Source organism: Pituophis catenifer, unplaced genomic scaffold (genome assembly GCF_029215685.1).
Source record: "Pituophis catenifer annectens isolate HBS135680 unplaced genomic scaffold, rPitCat1.0.hap2 SCAF_1, whole genome shotgun sequence".
NCBI lineage: Eukaryota > Metazoa > Chordata > Lepidosauria > Squamata > Colubridae > Pituophis > Pituophis catenifer.
The window spans coordinates 312417520-312440096 of NW_027256881.1; the positions used below are offsets into that span (position 1 = coordinate 312417520).

Consider the following 22577-nt stretch of genomic DNA (forward strand, 5'->3'; position numbering starts at 1 on the left):
CAGCTCGATTATGAGCAAATCTCCATGTTTCCAGCAGTTCTGCCATTCTCCACTTGGTTTAAGTGGCTTCTACAAGTCTCCTAAGCAGGTTCTTTAGGAGTTCAGTGACTGTAGAGAGATGGCAGTATGAAAAACTTTTCTTTTGTGAATTTCCTGATAACCCCTATCATGCATTTAATGCGTAGTAAACCTCATTCAATTCAATGAGTTTTGCTGAGCAGATATGTACAATTGTGCTGTTCAAATGATCTTACTTCACATGCACAAAGCATGACAAGCAAAAATATAAAAAAATATTGAGCCACGTTTGAATCAAGTTTGAGTGTTTCTATGTTGCCCTCAAAGTACAGACTGATGCTGTTTGCTTTAATCAGTGTAGCTCTTAGAATTTTTCCATTCAAAAAAAATCAAAACACTTGGTTTTGCTCTGAAAATATTGTTTATTATTATCACTAAAAATGTTGGGTTGATTTACACATAAAATGGGCTTAAATGGTACTTCCATGAAAAATCTGGAGACAATGTCACCTGATATTTTGATAAAATTCATACCTTGTAGAGCAGGGCTGTCAAACTCGTGTCCTGGATGCATCATGTACTGCTCCCCCTTCCCCCGGGTTTAGCAAAGGGGAAAAGTCCCGATATGTCATGTGATGCCACCGTGATGCCGCGAGTTTGACACCGCTGTTCTAGAATGATTCATATAAGATATAAATAGCATTCTGTCTATCATTTAAACATCATCTCTTTGTTTCTCCTGTATAGCTACAGACCCAACTAATAACTTTAATGTGACTTCCCAGCATGATGACACTGGTGTAGATGTCCCAACTGAGTAAAGACCACCAGCATTAAAACCAGTTATTGGCATATGAATCTTTTTCTCTGAAGCACATTCTTTCAATTTTGGTAGAGCTAGAACAATTATAGGAAGGCAGTTTTTGGCAGAATGTAAGGAAAAAGAATGTAAAGATAAGAGCATTTTGATGATGGATCCATCCAATTATATAAGTGGTAGATGTTCTTTTGCTGTACAACCATATAATGAAGATGGTTCGTCTGAATTCCTCCAATCAATAGAGGGTTGGTCACCATCATGTAAATTACTCCTTGCCACTCAGCAGGTTTATGCTTACAGCGATACTCTTATTTTAATTTTATAGGTTAGATTGAGATTGTCATCTGTTTGTGGAAATAGCTTTCCCTGAAGAAACCAAAATAGTTTGGAAGCCAAGAATAATGAGTTACTTGAGCATAGAACAGTTTCTGTCTGCCTTTAACTATGTGTTCTAATGTACAAAGAATATCCACACAAACAACTTGAGTTGTGCATGAAAGCTCTGGTGAATATCTAAATGAATTCTGCATGAAGGCTCTTGTGGTATTTGCCAAAGCATCCCACTCTAAAAATAAGTGGATTCATGATAATGTATAGCAGCCTAACCCTGGCACCTTTATTGGGTTTGTTGAAACTGCAGTTTCTAGAAGTTGCACCTACCATGACATTGAGAAAATATTGTAAGAAATTAACTGAGAGCCAGCAGTTCTCTGCACAGAGATATCACTTATGCAAAGAACCAGCCATTGCTGTCCTTTAAGTTCAGTCTCCACTGAAATCTGAGAAATGTACACAAAAAAAGCAATGGATTTAACCTGCCATGGTTGTAAGAAGGGAACTATACCCTTACATTGACTAAGGGCGAACAATTGTTTAATAACAAAATGGTTGAAGTTGATGAAATAAGAATTTCGGATTCTCATGCTCAATGATTCTCATTGGTACAGAAGGGCTAGATGACATGGCAGAGAACTTCAAGCCTGAGAAAAGAGCAGCCAAGATATAGGAAGAGGAGGTCCAAAATTTGAATCTTGGAACTCTTTCTCTCTCATTAATACAATTTTGACACATCAAAGAGATTTCAGGCACATCTGAGCTTGGCAACCAAGTGAAATCATGTAAACTTGGAAAACAGAATTACAGATGAATTTTAGTCTAAGGAGCCCTGGCAAATGCAATCCACATTCATCTATGGGTTGCCAGACTAGGGAGTCATTTCACATAGAAGAGAATATATGTAGCGTAAGATTGAACAATCAAGAACTTTGGTGCTCTCAGTCCTTGGTTGTTGAGATTGTTGTTCAGAGAGCCCAAAGGACTCCATGCAAAATTCCTACTATACAGAACAGTGTCTTGCATGTCTGTATCTACTGTTTGATTGTTGATCAAACAGCTAATCAGAGTTTCATGATTTTTCTATTAATCTCTTGGTAGACTATTTTCTTCAAGCAGAAAAGAACTTTGAAGAATCTCTATAAGTATTCCTCGGTGATGAAAAGCTTCTTCTGACATGCCATTTTCTTTTCAGAAAAAAGGATGGAGAAAATATTACAGTATTCAATGTGAGTATAATGAGTTGGTGGGGATCAATGCAAAGTAAGAACTGAACTATATATTACATTGAAAATATGGTGGGTCATTGGAACTAAAGAAATAAGTTACAATCTTCAAAGGGAGAAAAGGATATTGCTGAACAGGAAATGGGATAGAAGATCACTGAAGAACATACACGATTCAGAGTTCTGAGAAACTAAAATGAATGTGTATTGCCTAGACTTTAATTTCATCGGAGCAAGAGCATGGATCAGAATGCAGCAGAATAACTGCCATGAGTTAACAAATCTGCTAACACTTATTACTTCCTGCTAATCAATGTGGAGGTTGCAAGAAAGTGCTACAATTTACATCATTAGGGACATCGAACATCTAGGAAGGAAGGGGGGAAAGGACTGTAAACAGAAAGAAGAATATTGCCAAGGAATAACTGGCTGTGCAAGTTATGTTACATTTGACTTCCTAGATCATAAACTTGATGATCATCATAAGTTTCTTGGCACAAGATGAATTATATCTTAGAAGGTCTGAAAAAAAAAAGTGTTTGCCTAAAACTAATGAGCTTGATCAGGACGGCTTAAATTGAATCCTGTAGGAATTAGAGAAGAAAATATATAGTATCAATATCAGATAATGACTTGTACACTAAAAATAAGGAAGAACATTGAAACGTGTCCTAGTAAACCATTAAATAAAAAATCAGAAAGATTGGCTAATAATATTCATGCATTTTATAGTACATGTTATTTAATAATTTAATATATATGTAACAGAAAGCTCCATGATTGGAATATAGCAATGAAAGGATGCAATTAGTTCAAAGAAGTAAAAGCAGTAAAAAGGAATGGTATGGTAAATAAATGCATCCATGCTTGTATAGAAATTGGAGTGAATGAATTCATTTGGTGATGCTCTAAAAAGCATCTGGGTTAAAATATATGGAGGGATGAATAAAAGAAGTACACTATCACCTGCCTAATCAAGGAAAAGATGGGGATGATGCTTTCCAGGAGCAAATTACTCTTCTTTCAAGAAGACATGGGGTGGTAGTGATGGGGACTTTACTTTTCCTAGCATTTGTTGGATAACGAACTTGGCCAAGCATTGTCTTCTGAGGAAATTATTGGTTTTTTTTGCTAGTGGCTTTCTTCTTCGGAGGGTAGAGAAAGGCACAAATCATTAACTTGATACTAACCAACAAGGAAGGCTTCACTGATGAAATGAAAGTCATGAGAACACTGGGGAAAACATTTAATTAAATATTTGCCAATTAAAATTCTGTATAGAAGAAGGTAACCCATTGTTAAAGTTAACTGATCCCATAAAATTATTTTAAGGGAAAGTTAACCTGAATATTGTCAAACAGAGACTATGATAGTTCTGAATCAGAGGCTGGATGCTTTCAGAATAGCAGAGTCGGAAGAGACCTTGGAGGTCTTCTAATCCAACCCCGTGCTGAAGCAGGAAACCCTATAACATTCCAGACAAGTGGCTCTCCGGTCTCTTTTTAAAAGCCTCAAGTGATGAAGCACCCACAACTTCTGAAGGCAAGCTGTTCCACTGGTTTATTGTTCTCATTGTCTCCTTAGTTCTAGGTTGCTTCTCTCCTTGATTAGTTTCCATCCATTGCTTCTTGCCTTGCCTTCTGGTGCTTTGGAAAATAGGCTGCCCTCTTCTTCTTTGTGGCAGCTCCTCAAATATTGGAACACTGCTATCATGTCACCCCAGTCCTTCTTTTCACTAGACTAAACATACCTAATTCCTGCAACCTTTCCTCATGTGTTTTAGCTCGGACAGAAAAAGTAACATTTAGAACAGTAGACCAGCATATAGCATATAATTAGAATTTAATGAAGATGTCAGTAGTTGCTGGCTCCATTTGATACTGAGATCATTGTCTCATTTGTTAGGGAAAAAAAGCAACATATTTTGCTAAATCTTTAATAATAAAATAAGTGTTCTGTACATAAGTGGAGTACAAATAGTCCTTATCTAGTGACCACAATTTAGAGACCAACAATTTGGTCATTAAGCTAAGAAATTTCTCAGTGAAACTATAACTGTACTTATGATTTTACTTCAGCTTTCCTTTCCTTTAGACTGAAAGACTGAAAAGGTTGTAAATGCAAGAATTGGCTGTAAGGTTACTTTTTCATCATGTTGTAATTGCAAATTGTTGCTAAATGTAGTAGTCCCTAAACAAGGACTATCTGTAGTTAATAGCTGAAGATAACAAAAGAGTACCAACATTACTTGCGACATTATATTTCTATCCTATGTCATAATTTTTACCTTCATTTTTCTATGTACTGTAGTAGAGAAAATACTTACATTATCTTCTGATAATTTATCGATTGTCACCTTGGCTTCTATCAAATGGTTATTGAGGGCTATTATTTCGTGGCTTAATGCTCTTTTTTCTTCTTCATAGTGTTGAGCCTGGGTACAAAACAGTTCAATCAACATTTTCCCCTTCTAAAATGAGCTACTGAGCTGTTTTTTCCCCAAAGAATCATTATATGAAAGGTCTTTTCTCTAATATTTCTCCTTTTTCCTGTTATATTTCTTACTAAGAATCATATAATAGAGACTTGAAAGCTGACATTTCAAAACATCCAGGTTTCATATAAATTGATTCTAGTCATTGTTTTCGGGTACCAGTGTCAGGCATGTACAACTGCACTGTAATATTTATATAGGACCTTCAGAAAAATATTCTGTGCTTTTCTTTATTAGTAGCATGTTTAAGCTTCTAATGTGAGAGCATGTTTATATTCTTATGGTCAATGTTTTCAAGACAGAGATACAATTTAAGGGTAATTGTTTAAGTTTGCTTTTATAGATCCATCACAATTATGTAATATACCTTCCACACTTGACCTCAAAATCTGGCCCTGAATGTTCCCCAATCCTCTAGAGCAGATTTTGAAAACATATAAAGGAGTTGCAGGGTGGAAGAAAGTTAGAAGAAATCCCAGCAGAGGTGTGGAAGTTTGTAGCACAATGTAGATTTCCCATTCCTTCCTCAAAAACCTCTGATATATCATATTTTGGCTAATTCTTCTCAGTGTCCTGAGCAGTTTCCTTATTTGTAAGCTTTCAATTTTGCCAAATTAGGGCAGTGCCTTGCCAGAAGTGTTTATATCTAAAGAATACCAAATATTCTCTCAACAATCATTTAAAGTCCACAGTTCTTGATCTTTGCACTGCAGCCTTCAGGGCTCCATGGGATATTTTTAGTTTGTGAGAAAAACACAGCAGTAGCTCACAGTTTTAGCCTACAGGTGCTGTGAAACAATTACTGAGGCACTTAGGGTGCCATGAACTGAGAAAGTTTGGGAACCTCTGATTTAAAACTTTCTTTAAAAAAAAATCCTATAAAATACAAGCAGCAGTAAGTAGTGTGATATTTTGATATACCTCCTTTGGTGCCAGACTCACGTGGCTAATAATCTAAAAAATAAATGTGAAGCAAGCAGGCTGCAAAACAACAACATCTTTACTGAGAAAAGATGCCCTGAACTATAGTTAAGTAAACCTCTTAAACCTTCTCAGAAAGTCAAAATGCAGCCTAGTTGCTTTGTGACTATATGCCCAAAAAACAAAGTAGGATAGACAGGAGAATCTTGGGGAACTAGAAGGGGTAGTGGGGAGTAGCTTCACTTGCTTACTGTCTTGTAAACACAATTCTTTTGTGGTTGACAATATGCATCATGGTACCCATCACATGAAGAGACAAACTTCCATGACAACTATTTTGTGAGATACTATATGATCTGTCTTTAGCATTGCAAATATACTCATAGGCCTTAAAAGACCACCCAAGCCTCTATTAAATTAAAACATTACAAGACATTGTGTATCAAAGCTGACTGAAATAACTTCTATAAGCATGAGGTACAAAGATTTTGTGCTTCATTCCGGTCAGTTGGTGGAGGGACCCATAGCTAGCCTTATTTTCTTTAAATTCGAGTCAACGTGCAATTATTTGCTGGCAGAAGAGCTTCTTCAATTGGGACATCTGCACTATTTTATCTGCCAATCAATTGGGGTAGTGGCTCAAGGCAATTTTTCTTTCGGTACAGCTGGAGAAACAGATGGGAGCGTCAGATGCATCCTGAGGGTTCTGACAAAAACGTCCACAAATTACATCCAGACAAAATACTCATACAATATTTTTTGCATTTATTTCACAATTTTTAAAGTGTACCTAGGAATACCACTCAATGCAACCTGAATATTGCAAATGTGTATCATAACATGGCAAATTAGAGTGTTTGGGTGGTTTGCCTTGCTCTGCTCCAGGGTGTTTTACCTTACTTTTACCTGCTTTTCTGTCTAGGTTTACAGGTGCTTAAAGGTGTAAACTAAGCCGGGAGTGAACTCTGCATGTCTACTGATAAATAATGAAATGTCACAATTGCAATCAATTAATAATAAATTAGGGTTTCAAATTATGCTTTATTCATAGAACAGGTGTCCCTATTTTCATATTAAATTAAGGCCTAAAGCAACCAACCACTTATGGTTTAGCATAATATGGGAGCCCAGTGGTTCCCCCCCCAAAAAAAATCCTTCTCCTCCTCCTCCTCCTCATCATCATCATCATCTCCCAGCCCCCAATAATACTATTGCTATTATTATTTCATCTCCTTTATGCAGCTTTTTATTTCTCTTTGGAAAGAAATGATGGAAGATAAGCAGAAACACCACCACACATATTCCTTTTAACAACTTCCTTCTCTGCAAAAAAGGATTCCTCAGATATACACATATCTTCACTTTCTTTTTATTGCAAGACTGAAACACATTTCTCCACTGCATTGTATCCCTAGGAATACGACTGTCCACTTTCATCAAGCTCCATGACAAAACAGGGAGTTGGATTTTCTCTGATATGCTAAGCACTGTCCCACATTTGTTCTCTGTTAAATGAGATAGCACAGGAAGTTCCAAAGTCCTGTTTTTAGCTGACAATTTCTTATTTATATTATTATGATGAAATAAAGTAATATCATATTTTATTTTGTCTTTTAATGCCGAATTCTTACAGCATTGAATAAAATCGCCAAATCATTTCAGCGTAACAACCAAGTAAAAAAATCAAGGAAAACACCAGAAGAAAAGTTTGAAGAAAAAACAATGTAAAAGACAATATTTTAAAAGACAACTGTTATGGAGAGGCGATAGGCAAGATCCATCCAGCATCATTATTTTTATTCCTTCTAATTGGTTTAGGTATTCATGGTCCTTTACCTCCCACTTTATTGTATCCTGAAGTAAGAGAAAGGTGCTGCTTTTTGAGGCGAGTGGAGGAGAAAACCACATGCTCACAGCAACGCTGTAATTTTTTTTTCATTTTATGTCTTTTTTTTAGAAGGACTTCTTGCTTTGAGAAAATATTTGTATGCTATTCCTTATTTTGATGTTTATCGTAACTAGCTGAGTAGGAAATGTTTATTTGTATATATGGAACGCAGTGCAAAGGTAAAATGTGATTATAGAAATCAAAATGTGACAGACTGCTTACATGAAGCAACACATAAGTGACTTCAAGACTTTATTTTTGGGCGGATGAGAAATTATGCATCCCCAAATTTAACTGGTGGCAAAAAAACAGGGCAGGTCTCTACTGTTTCCATATGAACTATGTAGCATGTAAGTTGAAATGGCAGCAAATTTAGCTGGTTAACTTATTTCAAATAAGGCAATTCCAGTGGAAGACATAAAAAGAAGGGAAACTAATAAATTATTACATGTGGAAAGAACATGTTTTTTTTTTGTCTGTAAAGAAATAGGTATGTCTTACAGGTCAAGCCCAGGATAATAGTTCAGCATGAATGAACAGTGTCTCTAATATCCTCTGGAAATTAATTTGAAATGCTTGACAAAACTGATGCCACTGGTGAATATCTTTAACAGGCATAAAATGAAAATAATTATGTTAATAAATGCAAAGCAATGTCCAGATAACCATAACAATAACAACAGTAGCTTGGTTTTGTGGCTTCACTTTATAAACAGGATTTGCTTGAATGGAGTTCAGGGATGCAATTTATTAATACACACTTTTCTTATGCAGGCTACATGCAATGTTTCTCATGTACTTTTTTGAATACTACTCTAAAATATACACATTTCTATAAAATTTACTTAAGGATTAAACAATATATTCAATTCCTACACTTGGAGCACGTGGATTAGAAAAACATTATCTGGTCCAACTTCTTTCATATGTGTAGGTTTCTACCTTCACATTGCTTTTTCCTTCCAAATGCTATATTTAAAGATGAACAATAATATCATTTCCCACCCCCTTTTTAAAGAAACCAAGGTAATTTGTATTTAGCACTGATTTGCAAAAAAATGCTTACTTTCAGACTATATATTTAGAATAGAATAGAATAACAGAGTTGGAAGGGACCTTGGAGGTCTTCTAGTCCAACCCCCTGCTATACCATTTCAGACAAATGGTTGTACAATCTCTACTTAAAAACTTCCAGTGTTGGAGAATTCACAACTTCTGGAGGCAAGTTGTTCCATTAGTTAATTGTTCTGTCAGGAATTTTTTTCTTAATTCTAGGTTGCTTCTCTCCTTGATTAGTTTCCATTGCTTCTTGTCGTGACCTCAGGTGCTTTGGAGAATAGCTTGATTCCATCTTTTTCATGGCAACCCCTGATATATTGGAACACTGGTATCATGTCGCCCCAGTCCTTCTTTTCATTAAATTAGACATACCCAATTCCAGCAACCATTCTTTATGTTTTAGCCTCCAGTCCCCTAATCATCTTTTTTGCTCTCTTCTGCACTCTTTCTAGTGTCTCATCATCTTTTTTACATCGTGGCAACCAAAACTGGATGCAGTATTCCAACTGTGACCTTACCAAGGCATTATAAAGTGGTATTAACACTTCTCGTGATCTTGATTCTTTTATGCAGCCTAGAACTGTGTTGGCTTTTTTGGCAGCTGTAGCACACTGCTGGCTCATATTTAAGTGACTGTCCATTTCTGCAATATTTTGTACCATTTCAACAGTTGCATAGAAAAATCTATGGTTGGAAGCATTTCCAATGATTTTCCCCATGGAAGGTTAGGAGGTGTGTTTTTTTTTTTAAAAAAAATTATGCTCATTTTTTTTTTTGTATATTTCTTCCTTCAAAAGGACAAGTACTATCAATTTTCAGCAATTGCAGTCAGGGCAATGCAAAATGTCATCACCGACACCGGGACCACTGTTGTCACCAAAAGGGGATTGTAAAAGTTCAGATACAATTAGATGTATCAATACAAGATGCTTGCTTAGAGGCACATAGAACTGGCTGTGGAAAATTTCTACTCAAGACTTTCTCTTCTAATAAGTCTTAATAAGTGGATCTTAAATGGCATATGATGTGCCATATGAGGCTTGTATAATTGTAGTTCTCAAACCATCTAAACCTTTTTCGTGCTATTAAGATGAGAGAAATCATGTGGTGCAGGTTTTTTTTTTTGTTAGTTAAATCTATTAGCAAGTTCCCATGAAAAATGTGTGAATGATTGCAAATTGAAACATTTCAAACTACTTAAGAAAACATGTTTCTGATCCAACTTTCTTTTGGAGACAGCTCTACTGCGACCTCTAAACTTTGAAGAGCTTTGCACTGTTTTATTTTGCACTACATTCCATTATTTTATGTCATTAATATTCATCTAAGCCAGTGGTTCTCAACCTTCCTAATGCTGCGACCCTTTAATACAGTTCCTCATGTTGTGGTGATCCCCAACCATAAAATTATTCCTAAAACCATTGAAAATATGTGTTTTCCGATGGTCTTGGGCAACCCCTGTGAAAGGGTCGTTCGACCCCCAAAGGGATCGCGACCCACAGGTTGAGAACCACTGATCTAAGCAATCATGATCAAGGGAGATCTAAGGGTTTAAAAATGCACCGGGACCTCCAGGTTGCACATCTCTGTTATATGAAAAGTGAGGAACATGATTAGGAATGGTCATATTCCTAACTTGGCACCCAAAATATGCACAATATGAAAATACAGATGTTCCACTGCACTTAAACCAGGAGAGGATAGTAGCTATTAGTACTGGTAAGACCTCGACATATGATCACAATTGAGCCCAAATTTTCTGTTGTTAAGTGATACATTTGTTAAGTGAATTTTGCCCCATTTTGCAACCTTCCTTCCCACAAATTGTTAAGTGAATCACTGCAGCTGATAAGTTAGTAACCCGTTAGTAAAAGTTGTTAAGTGAATCTGGCTTCCCCATTGACTTCGCTTGTCAGAAGGTTGCAAAAGAAGATGACATGACTTTGGGACACAGCAATGGTTGTAAATTTGAACCGCTTTCCAAGCGTCTGAATTTTGATCACATGGCCACAGGGATGCTTCAAAGTTCATAAGTGTGAAAAACGATCTTAAGTCACTTCTTTTAGTGCCCTTGTAACTTTGAACAATCACTAAATGAACTATTGCAAGTCAAGGACTATCTGTAGTGAGTGAATCACTCAAGTTCTGATTCAATTTATCATTTTTTCTTAAGGGGGTTAGGTCAACTGAATCGCTTTTGAAATATCAGATTGAACTGATAAATAAGTATGGGATACATCAAACTGCCAAATCCATTCAAGGGTATCCGATTGGTTTTGAAGGAGAGATTTGATCATAGCACCTTCAGATCAAATCTTTGAAGCAAAGCTTGAGAGAGTCTTAAGCTAAGTAAAACTTCTGCGACTACGTCAAAGGTATTAGCATGGTAATACCATGTGCCCCTACTATCGTCTGGAATTTCATGATGGCCCTATCCAATATTACCTGGGCCAGTGATGGCTAATCTTTTTGCCATTGTGTGCCAAAAGTGGGGGGAACACAGGGGGGGTCGTGTGCATGCGTGCCTACACCCATAATTCAATGCACCCCACCACCCCACGCATGTGCGCGTGACTTACCCCACTTTTGGCACAGTGGGCCTGGTAGACCTGTTTTTCACTCTCCCCAAGCTTTAGAAGCTTTCTTGGAGTCTGGGGGAGGGTGAAAATGGCCTTCCTCACCCCCCCGGAGGCCCTCCAAAGGCCAGAAACAGCTTGTTTCTCGACTTCCAGTGGGCCCGGAAGGCCCGAAAATCAGCTGACCGGCATGTGCATGTGTGCTGGAGCTGAGCTAGGGCAACACTCGTGTGCCCACCGATATGGCTCTGTGTGCCGCCTGTGGCACGCGTGCCATAGGTTTGCCATCACGGACCTAGGCCCAACTTTAATTTCTGAGATCAGTCAAAAGTAGATGCCACAATTTGTTGAGGCTTATGTGGCTAATAATTTTTGGATATTTCGGGGTAGAACTAATCGCAAAGATAAAGCTGAAGCAACCAGTAACTTAGGATATATGGCATCCTTCATAACGATTGACATACTGTGTAAAAAGAAATATAAATATTATTAGAACTTAGAATCAGTATAGTGCCATACTTAAAGCTCTTTGGTATTTTCAGGAAAAAGCAAATCAAATGTGGGTCTGTATCCTTCCAAAATGGAAAAGTATGAAATTACATGTTTCTTTAATATTTTTCTCATTAAAAATCCTCTCCCTGTGCATAGAATGCAAGATAATTGGGGAACATTCATTGATCTACTCCCTATTGGCTTGTGAAATGGTACAGTCCTAAAATATTTTATTGAAAATTTATATTTTGAATGGTAGTGATTATTACTTAATATATTATTAATTCTCGGTGACATTTAAAATTATTTTCAGTTCAAGTTTATGCATGTTTGCTTAAAAGGAATTCTTACTGGAATAAATGGGATTTCTATACCATAACTGGGGAATTATAAAGTCCCCCTATGCAAGATCGAGCACAGTATAACTTGCAAATTAATCCTCCTATATATACATCAAAAGCAGCAGTGCTTTTACATATGAATCCTTTGAGCTCCTTCTCCAGTCTTTTGTAGTCTATTTGATTATAGCAACTAAAATAACTTCTCCAGTAAATGGTGGTTATTTTTGTATTTGTAATTCTATAGAAAGAGCTCTATTTTCAGTTAGACCAAATGGAGAATGCTATATATGCTTCAAGGCTGTTTTGCTTTTGCAACAACATTTGTAGCTTTTGGCAATCGCAGCTTTAATGGTAATGGATTAACAGAAATCTGAAGGTTCACAGGAATGCCATTAACAGCAAAGTAAAAACAAAGGCAAAGGTGCTGATTTTCCAGTTTAAAAATCAGCCTTGATTTCAGAGCTTTATATGCATCCCACAACTCTTTTAATTTACTTTTACTTTCATCTCCATTAAATATATTCCTAGCCTCTCATTAGCATCCTCTGACAACATGAACGTTCTCAAGAGTACATATCTCTGAAGCAGGGAAAATAGAGCAGTGGCCTTCCAGAAATCAGAGAACGACAAGTACTAGCAGCCCCAAATAGGTGAAGGATGAGCGGTGTGTATGGGTTTTTTTATGGTCTCTTATTGTATATTATTCATATTGTCTTTGTTGTAAGCTGCCCAGAGTCCTCGGAGAGTTGGGCGGCATAGAAATACAAATAATAAATAAATAAATAAATAAATAAATAAATAAATAAATAAATAAATGATAAAAGACATTATGTTCAATAAGATTTGGTGTTTCTGCCCTTGCTCCATGATCCGATACTTACACTGGACAATACAGATGCTATAGCAACCTGTTCATTGCACAACAATATTTCACAGCCAATCTGAGCATGACTTAATAATGTGGTTGACTGGTTCTAAGAGGAATGTATGCAGCAGGGCTGGCCAGAGACAAGATCCCACCCTTCTTTTTTCAAATGCTGATTTGAGCTGTCAGACTACTTCTAAGTGTATACCTGTGATGGGCTCTCCTTGATGACTATAATTGTGGGAAAGATTTTGATTACACCTTAGGAGAAGGTGTAGCAGTAAGAGCTATTTGGTAATGGAACAGACTACCTGTGGAGGTAATGGGGGTTTCCTTTGCAGGGCAGTTAAGCAGAAGCTGGATAGTTATTTATCAGTATGGTGTTGGGTTTGATCAAATGACTTCCAAAGCACTTCCAACTGTACAGGCAATGTATTCAATGGGCCAACTGTTACTTAGCCACCTGGCTAAGTAACAAGCTGTTTCCAATGCTGTTAATCCACTGCATGATCATCAGCCAGAAACTTTCAAACCAAATATTATTTCTTGAGACAGGAAAAACCCCAGATCACATTTGCTTTTGCAATAAGAAGAGCAAAGGTCAGTTGAGGCTTCCAGCTAATTAGTGTTTGTCTTTGCAAATACTGATCTTAGGTGACTGACAGATATCACCATCCCTATACTTTGTATTTTTTTAGCATAAGAAAGCCCATTTTAAAAAAAAATGGTGCACAGATCCCACAATAAATCATAATTACAGAATATGCATTTCTTCTGATTTTTAAAACAGTTTTATCTTCTGATAACTTTAATATTTCTAAGCCTAAAGAAAACACTGACATTATTTTTAATGTGGAAATCAAAGACTCACAGAGAGTTATTCCGTCAGAAGAATTCTAAAGGTAATTTGACATGGATTTCCCCAGGAGACTGTTTAAGAGATTTTGGACTTTCCTGGAACCAAAATGATAAAAAGAAAAGGACAATAACACTAAATACTACCAGTTGGCTACCCTTTGACAGTCCTATTCAAAAAACTGGGGCCTGATACACAGATATTTTCTTCTTGGATTCAATATATGAAAAACAGAGAATCATCAATTTGGAAAGGGCTTGGAGGTCTGCTGGTATAATCCCTATTCAAGTGCAGGAAATACAGAGCAAGGTTGTTCTCAATTGATGGCTATTTAGTCCCTGCTTGAAGGTCTTCAGCAGTGGTGGGTTGCTACCGGTTCGCCCCGGTTCGGGGGAGCCGGTAGCGGCGATGGTGATGTGAGAGCAAACCGGTTCGCTCTGACTATCAGCTGGGCCCTCTTGCCCGCCCCTGCAGTATACCTACCTATATTCATTCGTTTTTAGCCCAGCTGACAGGCGCGGCAGAGCAGATTGCCACGCTTCAGCTGTTCTGAAATGCAATGTGCTTGCATAGAGCGCAAGTTTGCCGTGCGTGCGAGCAAAGCAAGCAAAGCCTGTGTGCGAAGCGAACCGGTGGTAACATCGGTTAAAACCCACCACTGGTCTTCAGCAAGAAAGACCCCAATCAATCATTCCCAATTGCTTCCATGATGAAATGGTTTTTCCTAGTAGAAAGTTTTTCCAATGCCACTCATGCCTAAGTTTTTCAGGAATTATCAAGTCTCCCTCAGCTTTCTCCTCACCAAGCTAAGTATACCTAGTTTTTTCAGTCACGAAAATGCCTACACAGCTTCACTTTTCTCTTTTTTACTCACCCCAATTTGTCTACATCTTCTAAATGTGCAGGAACGGGACCTAATTCAGTATCAATAAAGGAGAATATTTGTAGTTTAGGATTGAAATGAGGGGTCCTTGGTTTTCTCTGAGCTTGGTTGTTTTCTTGCAGACATTTCAGTACTCAAACTACCGTATTTTTTGGAGTATAAAACGCACCGGACTATAAGACGCACCTACCTTTTTTGGTGAGGAAAACAAGAAAAAGAAATCTGCCTCTGCCTCACAGCAATTTTGCCTCATTGAAGCAAACAGCAAACAGCCTGCTTTACTTTCATTTTCGTTTTCAGCATAGCTTGATTAGTACAAGAAAAAAAAATCTGCTCCCAGCAATTTACCTCCTTGCAGCAAGCAGCAGAGGCCCGGGCAGCAATAGGCAATGGCAATCCCTGCAGCCTGACACAGCTGAGAGTCGGGGGCAATCAACTTCTGCTAATTAGGCTGTGCTGAAGCTGAAATGGGCTGTTTCTTCTTGCTGCTTGCTGCAAGGAGGTAAATTGCTGGGAGGCAGAGGTCAAAGACGTAGGGACGTAGAGACTAGTAGGTGGGTAGGGCTACATTCGGTGTATTAGACACACCCAAATTTTCACCCCCTTTTAGGGGGAAAAAAGGTTTGTCTTATACTCCGAAAAATACGGTAGGTAACATCGTCATGATTTTGGAGATTTATCTTTGACTTTCCCTTAAAAGATGAGGTTTGCACTACTGGACCCAATAGCGATGCTGGTTAGCTTAATAACATCACTGATAGGATGAGCTTCTTACCAGCTTCAGTTATTAATTCAAGCAGATGCATCCTTATTTGCAAGAAAGTTATAGGTACTCATGCTTAGGCAGGCTTATTCCAATGTATACTTTGTTGAGTGGACCATGAAGGCAATTCAGAATTTCAGCTGTCTCAGAATGAGGGCATAAGAATGGTCAGCAGGACCTTCTGGGTTTCCAACATTATCTACATGTTGAAGTAGCTTCACTGGCAACTGCCTGGACTAGTCACTGCCTTGGCAAAGGTTTTTGGAAATGGTTTGCCACTGCTTTCTTCCTAGGACTGGGAGAGAGTGACTGACCGACCCAAGGTCATCCACAGAGGACTAGAACCCCCAATCTCCTAGTTCCTAACCTGATGCCCAAACTGGCTCTTCAAAGCTGCCTACTCTTGTATAATCCGTTTTGTAATCTTAGATCATCAGAGCAGCACTTTCTAGAGGCCCTGCCATACATGAATTTCATCCATGACCCATTAATCTTTTTTTATGGCTTTATGGTCAATGAGACATGTCTTCTCTACACAAGAGCAAAGAATAAATGCGATACAAGAGTCATTTGCTTTAAATCCCGAGAAACTACCCAAGGGAGATAACATAACCCTGTCAATCCAAATTTCAGGAGTCAGGCTGGGCTAAGACTACTGAGTCCCTGAGAATATCAGTGCCTGAGAATAGATTGAGGCTTTCCAAATTAAAATCTGTGTAACCAATATCAGCTATGTTTGAATGGAAGCTGAAAGAATCTGAATTTAAAATCTGACTAGACACACTAAGATGCTGAAATAACTTATCAGTGACTGCCTCCTATAAAGATGTATTATGTTATGCTGCTGTGTGGCTGTTATATGGACTCTGCTTCCCACATATCTTAGGTACAGATACAGATTAACAGAGTTGGAAGGGACCTTGTAGATCATATAGTCCAGCCCCCTGCCCAAGTAGGAGACCCTACACCATTTCTGACAAATGGCAGTCCAATCTCTTCTTGAAAGTCTCAAGTGATGAAGCTCCCACAACTTCTGAAGGCAAGCTGTTCCATTGGTTCAGAAAATTCTCACTGTCAGAAAATTTCTCCTTATTTCCAGGTTGAATCTCTCCTTGTTCAGTTTCTATCCATTATTCCTTGTCTGGACTTCGGGTGCTTTGGAAAATAGCTTGACCCCCTTTTTTCTGTGGCAGCCCCTCAAATATTGGAACATTGCTATCATGTCTCCCCTGGTCCTTCTCTTCACTAGACTAGCCAAGCCCAGTTCCTGTAACTGTTCTTCATATTTTTTTAGTCTCCAGTCTCCTGGTTGCTCTTCTCTGCACTTTTTCTTGATATGTGACTTGCTCTTCTATCCCCTGTATGAATTTGGGATGGATGTATATGTTTTTCTGGGTTAGTAGGTAGTACAATGGCAATAGCATTTAGGGTTATATACCGTCCATACATACTATTATATACCACAGCACCTCATAGCACTCTAGGCAGTTTACAACATAAGCATTATTTGCATATTGTACCCAACAATCTGGGTCCTCATTTTACCAATCTCAGAAGGATGGAATGCTAAGTCCACTTCGAGACCCATCAGGATCGAACTCCAGACTGTGGGCAGAGTTTGCCTGCAATACTGCACTTTAACCATTCTGCCACCAGGCTCATTGTGCATCATACACAATGGTTCAAGCTGAGTATGGCTGGTATGGATTTTTTAACGAATCAGATTGCAATTAGAACTAAAGCAAGGCACTTTCCTATTACAGTTTAATATTATATTTGTCTTCCTAGGCTTTTTATGCCACTGTTTTAGTTTCTCTGTGTTTCTCATATACTATAATAATTATCTATTCATCCAACAATACCAGTTTTGCCATGGTGTTGGTATTGAAAAATAAAAATAAAATGCACAACATTCCTTTAGATATTTTCAGTGAATTACTTTCCCCACAGAAAATCCAATTAACAATCTCCCTGGTTCTTAATTAGATGCCACCGAGTAAGGGAAAAGCTGAATTTCTGTAGTGAGAACTCATTATACGCATAACACTGAACCCCTTAAATAGTTCTGTGTTTATCATTTCAGAAGAAAAATATGTCTAGCCAAAAACAGAGGAACTATATTACAGCATATAGAGCAAAGTAATAAATAAACTTAAAAGAATAAAAAAATAAAAACATATAAAACACGCAATCCCCAGAATGTTAGAAGTAAATATTTAATGTCAATAAAGGCTTATCTTCTGAAACGATCTCAAGACATACAGTTCCCATGGTAGCTAGGTCTCTCTAAGATGGAGATTTTGCAAAACTCCCATCACTTTGAAAAGGCTTTGCTCCTGGTAGATTTCCACTCAACAAGGTCATGCTGAACAGTTCCCAGGACTGAGGATCTAAAGAACAGAGGATCTAAAGAACTTGTAGGGGGGCATGACTTGGGAGGCAGAGCAAAGAGAAGCAGCTATGGGAATGGTCAGATAAAAGGTACCGGTAATTGATAAAAGATAAAAGGTAACAGCCTGAAGTAGACATGTGAATGGGGTAAGAGGCTCGGAAGGATCCACCCTAGCTGGGATGACGGGAAGAAATGTACCTTCACACTGCAAGATTGATGTCAACTTTGTAAGGCAAACCAGGCAGAAACATGGCCTGATAACCTAATTCTACCTCATGTAAGGTTATAGTAACAGAATTTTGCACATCTGAAATGAGACTTCTTCTCCATTCACCTTCATAGCCCAAGAAACTAGTAGTGTCCTATCTGAGCCACTTGTCCTGCCCATATTACTACTGGGGGCTAGTTACCTGTTACCTGATCATTCCTTTGGCTGAGTCTCTTCACCCTGACTCCAAGGTCAGTCCTACATACCATTACAGTAAGTCTGTTCCCATTACAGGGAATGGCATGGGAAACATTTCAGAGGGACCCTCCCTAGTTTTCAGGAACCTAAAAAGGAGAAAAAATATTTTCAGTCTTGCAAGATTGATGTCATTTTTGTGAGACAGATTAACAGAATAACGAAGTTGGAAGGCCTAGAAAGCCTCTGGAACCTGGGAAGAGAGAAAAACAGGCCTTCCCCACCCCCTGAGACCTCCGGAGGCAGGAAACAGTCTGTTTCCCTACTTCCGGTGGGCCCAGAAGGTTTGAAAATCAGCTGGCTGGTGTGAGCATGCACGCCGACCAGCTGGCATGCATGCTCACGCCAGCCAACTAGAAAATGCAACTAGAAAATGCAAATTTTCTAGTTGAAAATTATTTTCAACTAGAACCATCCGTTGAGTTGGTACTTAAGCAGAACATGCAGCTGCTGCTAATCCACAGTTAAGATGGTATAGATTTGTTCAGTAAATGAATATGACAGCTACTGAGAATCTGAGTATTCTTGGATTCAATTATAGGAGAAAGGTGAGACATGTAACAATATGCAATTAGAATTGAATTATGATGGCCTACTAAATTTTAAAGCTGCAAGTGTATCAGATTTGAAAGTGATTACAAAGAGGGAAGTGAATAAGGACTCATCCCAGCTTATATACATTCTGTCAGCTTTTGAGTTTGGCTGTTTCAGACATTAGGACAATCCAACTTTGGAAATAAGCAAAAAGTGATAGGGGATTAGGAGTATTGCATCTGAGTTTTTTAAAAAAGAGAATACTGTACAGAGGGCTTGTTTTCACTAATATGTCATAGCCAGTGTAGCATGCAACAAATTTCCCCCTATCCCCCAAGTACCACATTAATACCTGGAACTAAAACAGCCTTTGCCACTGTGGGAGCAGAATGGTACATTGAGCTAGGATATATATCGCCATGGCAAATGAAAGTGTTATTGATTTACAGTCTCACGGGATACTGTTAAGCACGCCTACACACAATAGTTTAAAGAGAATGCTCATCAGCCAAATTGATTATTTTGTAACACCAGACAGGGTATTTAAAAGATGCTATTACTGCTGCAGAGGGTTTTTTTGTACTTCATACTGTTAAGTACTACAACAGTTTTCAAAGAAAACATTTTGATTCTGATATAGCCTGAACATTTTCAAATGCTTGAACCAAAATGTAAATGTTTCTATATTTGCATTTATTATTATTAACACAATGATGTGAAATTACAGCTGCCAGTTTTTTAGCTGGTCTTCATATGCATTCCCCCCCAAGAACCTAGTGTGTCATAATGTATCAGTGTAGCATATATGTGGACCTAAGTAGTTTGTCCATTTGTAGTTCAGAGATGCAGGTTTTCTAAGAACTGTCCAATATTTTTTTTGGTTATTATACCCAGTGTAAAATAATAACTGGGACTACCATGGTGGGTTTATGGCATAATCTTTCAACTTTGATTTTTGGATCTTGATACTTTGTGATCTTCTCCAAATTCTTTGCCTTCCATTTTACAATCATCTGGTATTGCCACATAATTATCCACACTTTCTTCTTTTCCACAACTTTATGATGTGCCAACGCTTTATCAGTTTGCATTTGGAATCCTCATGATATTTTAATTGTGTAATTTTATTTTCAACTACTCTTTCAACTCTATGTTTCCACCAACTTTTCAGTAAAGGCATATGAAAGTTTTTACAGATGTTCAGTGAATCATTTTGGTGACTGTGTTATGCTGTTGTTTATCAGCAGTTTGTGCAACCGTCTTGCATGGGTTGAGAATATGATCTACTGTTTCTTTCCCTCTTTCCACAATCTACACTTTGAATAATTTGATTTTTTGTTAGTTCTTGCATTGTTTGCATTAGTTTGAATAGCTTGCTCTTGAGTAGCCAAAATCAAGCCTTCAGATTATTTTTGTAATGGTCCAGTTGTAAGCCGTTGCCAGCTTTTATCTTTATTCACTTTCCCCTCAATCTTTTGTAGAAATTGACCATATAATGATTTTCCTTGCCATTATTATGTATTATTATTTCAATATCCATTTTTTGTTTCCTTTGAACATTCAGTAAGTTCCATTTTTTTTTTATTTGCATCAATGCTTGTTTTTGGCTGTCTTTCACATAATCAGCCAATGAATGCTTTTCTTTTTTGAGAGTTTGTTTGACCTGAAGTAAACCTCTGCCTCCATTTCTGCAGGGCATCAATATCAATATCATTATCAGGATATTGTAGTGAATAGTAATCAGTTTTCTTGTTTTTGAATCCAAACTGTCCACTTCAGTTTGTGTCCAGTTAATAATTCCAGCGGTGTACTGTATCATGGGAATTGATTACTTTGAAGATGTTGTCTTTGAAGATGTTGAAGATATTGTCTTTGTCTTTGAAGACAAAGTTTTTGTCTTTAGCAATTTTCTCACTCTTTGGATGTATTATTTATCAATCACATCTTTAACATGTCCATATTTGATGTTATCCAACTATAAAATGCCAAGATACATGTAATGTAAGCTTCATGTTTCCTGATGGTTTGGCCATTTGGCATTTCAATTCAGTTTATTGTTCATTATTTTACCCCACTTTATTGCTATTGTAGCACATTTATCTATGCCAAATTGCCTTGCTATATCTGTGCTAAAAATTCTTACAGCCACTAGATTTTGATTTCTGATTTTTCATAAAACTTCAGATCATTCATATGCTATAAAGCAAATGTGAGATTTTTCTCAGCAGTTTTGCTGTTTGGTAGCCAAGATTTGCTTTCTTCAAGATAACTGACAGTGGGATCATAGCAATGACAAATAAGAAGAGTGATAAATAGTTTGTATTAGTTTTTAATCTTGTTTAAAAAAGTTTTAATAAAAATTATATATAATTATAAAACATTTAAGGACATTATAATAAAAATAATATATATTAAGTGAAGTTATGTCAAAAACAATTATATAACTGGTTTTTCTGATTTCTGGAGAGCTGAAAAAGGAATGGCATTTGCTTGGCCTTCAGTAAAGACAAACAGGAATCTGAGTTTGGTTGTAGAGGAATTGAGCTCTTACCTTAACAGGAGGTGAGGGACATGAAACAATTAATCAGATTATAGAAGTTAGAAAGCAGGAGAAAGATAGAACAGCAATCCCATTTTGATCCTGTTGTCCTTAAAAAGGATTGTCAATGATGTCAACTCCTATCTTCAAAACGACACTATAGAGCACTGCACACAAGAACAACTAGACACAAGAACAGTTTTTACCTGAATACCATCGCTCTGCCTAGACCCTGGTCAATCGGTTGGAGAAGAAATGTAACTTAACAGTAATAATTCCCTCAACACTGTCAAACTAGTTATTAAGTCTGCATTACTATTAATTTTCTCATCATTCCTATCACCCATCTCCTCCCACTTATGACTGTAATCTTGTTGCTGGTATCCTTACAATTTATATAGACTGTTTCCTAATATGATTTGATTGCTTATTTGTTCCCTATGACTATCATTAAGTGTTGTACCTTATGATTCTTGACCAACGTATCTTTTATGTACACTGAGAGCATATACACCAAGACAAATTCCTTGTGTGTCCAATCAGACTTGGCCAATATTCTATTCTATTCTATTCTATTCTATTCTATTCTATTCTATTCTATTCTATTCTATTCTATTCTATTCTATTCTATTCTATTCTATTCTAATATATTAAGAGTCTCTTAATATATCCTACAAGAATAAAATAACATTCCTGGAATCCCTGCGGTGTCTGTTTCTTTACCTTGCTTACCTCAAAGGATGGACACTGTTAGTTCTTTGGTCCAATCCAAAAGGGATCTTCTCTTGTGATAACAATTGTGATAATAACAAAATATCAGTTATGTTATGAAGTTTAACACCAATAGACAGAAAAGCTGAACTACAAGTAATAATTATTTTCATCCCTATATTTATCCCTCTTCAGGGATACTATTAAAAACAGTGTTTCTTTATCTGAAATCTTGTGGTTGTCTGAGCATTTTTTTTAATGTTTACACAGTTGCTGTAAAAATGTATTGAATAATCAGTGTTGCACAATTATCCATATTCATAGTTTTTCCACACATTTTACCAGCATATTAATTTTGTATGACATCTATCTTGATAATCAGGGTAACTGTTTGTATAGGCAG

At 37.3% G+C, this 22577-nt stretch overlaps 1 protein-coding gene across 2 annotated transcripts in view; it reads right to left on the bottom strand.

Annotated features, from left to right (window-relative positions):
• Positions 1-22577, bottom strand: part of BEGAIN (brain enriched guanylate kinase associated) — a 174288-nt gene that overhangs the window by 9926 nt on the left and 141785 nt on the right. For both annotated transcript variants that reach the window (XM_070931561.1, XM_070931562.1), the window contains one exon: positions 4724-4831. In XM_070931561.1, coding sequence (XP_070787662.1) covers positions 4724-4831 — 108 coding nt within the window. The remainder of the gene's footprint in view (positions 1-4723; positions 4832-22577) is intronic.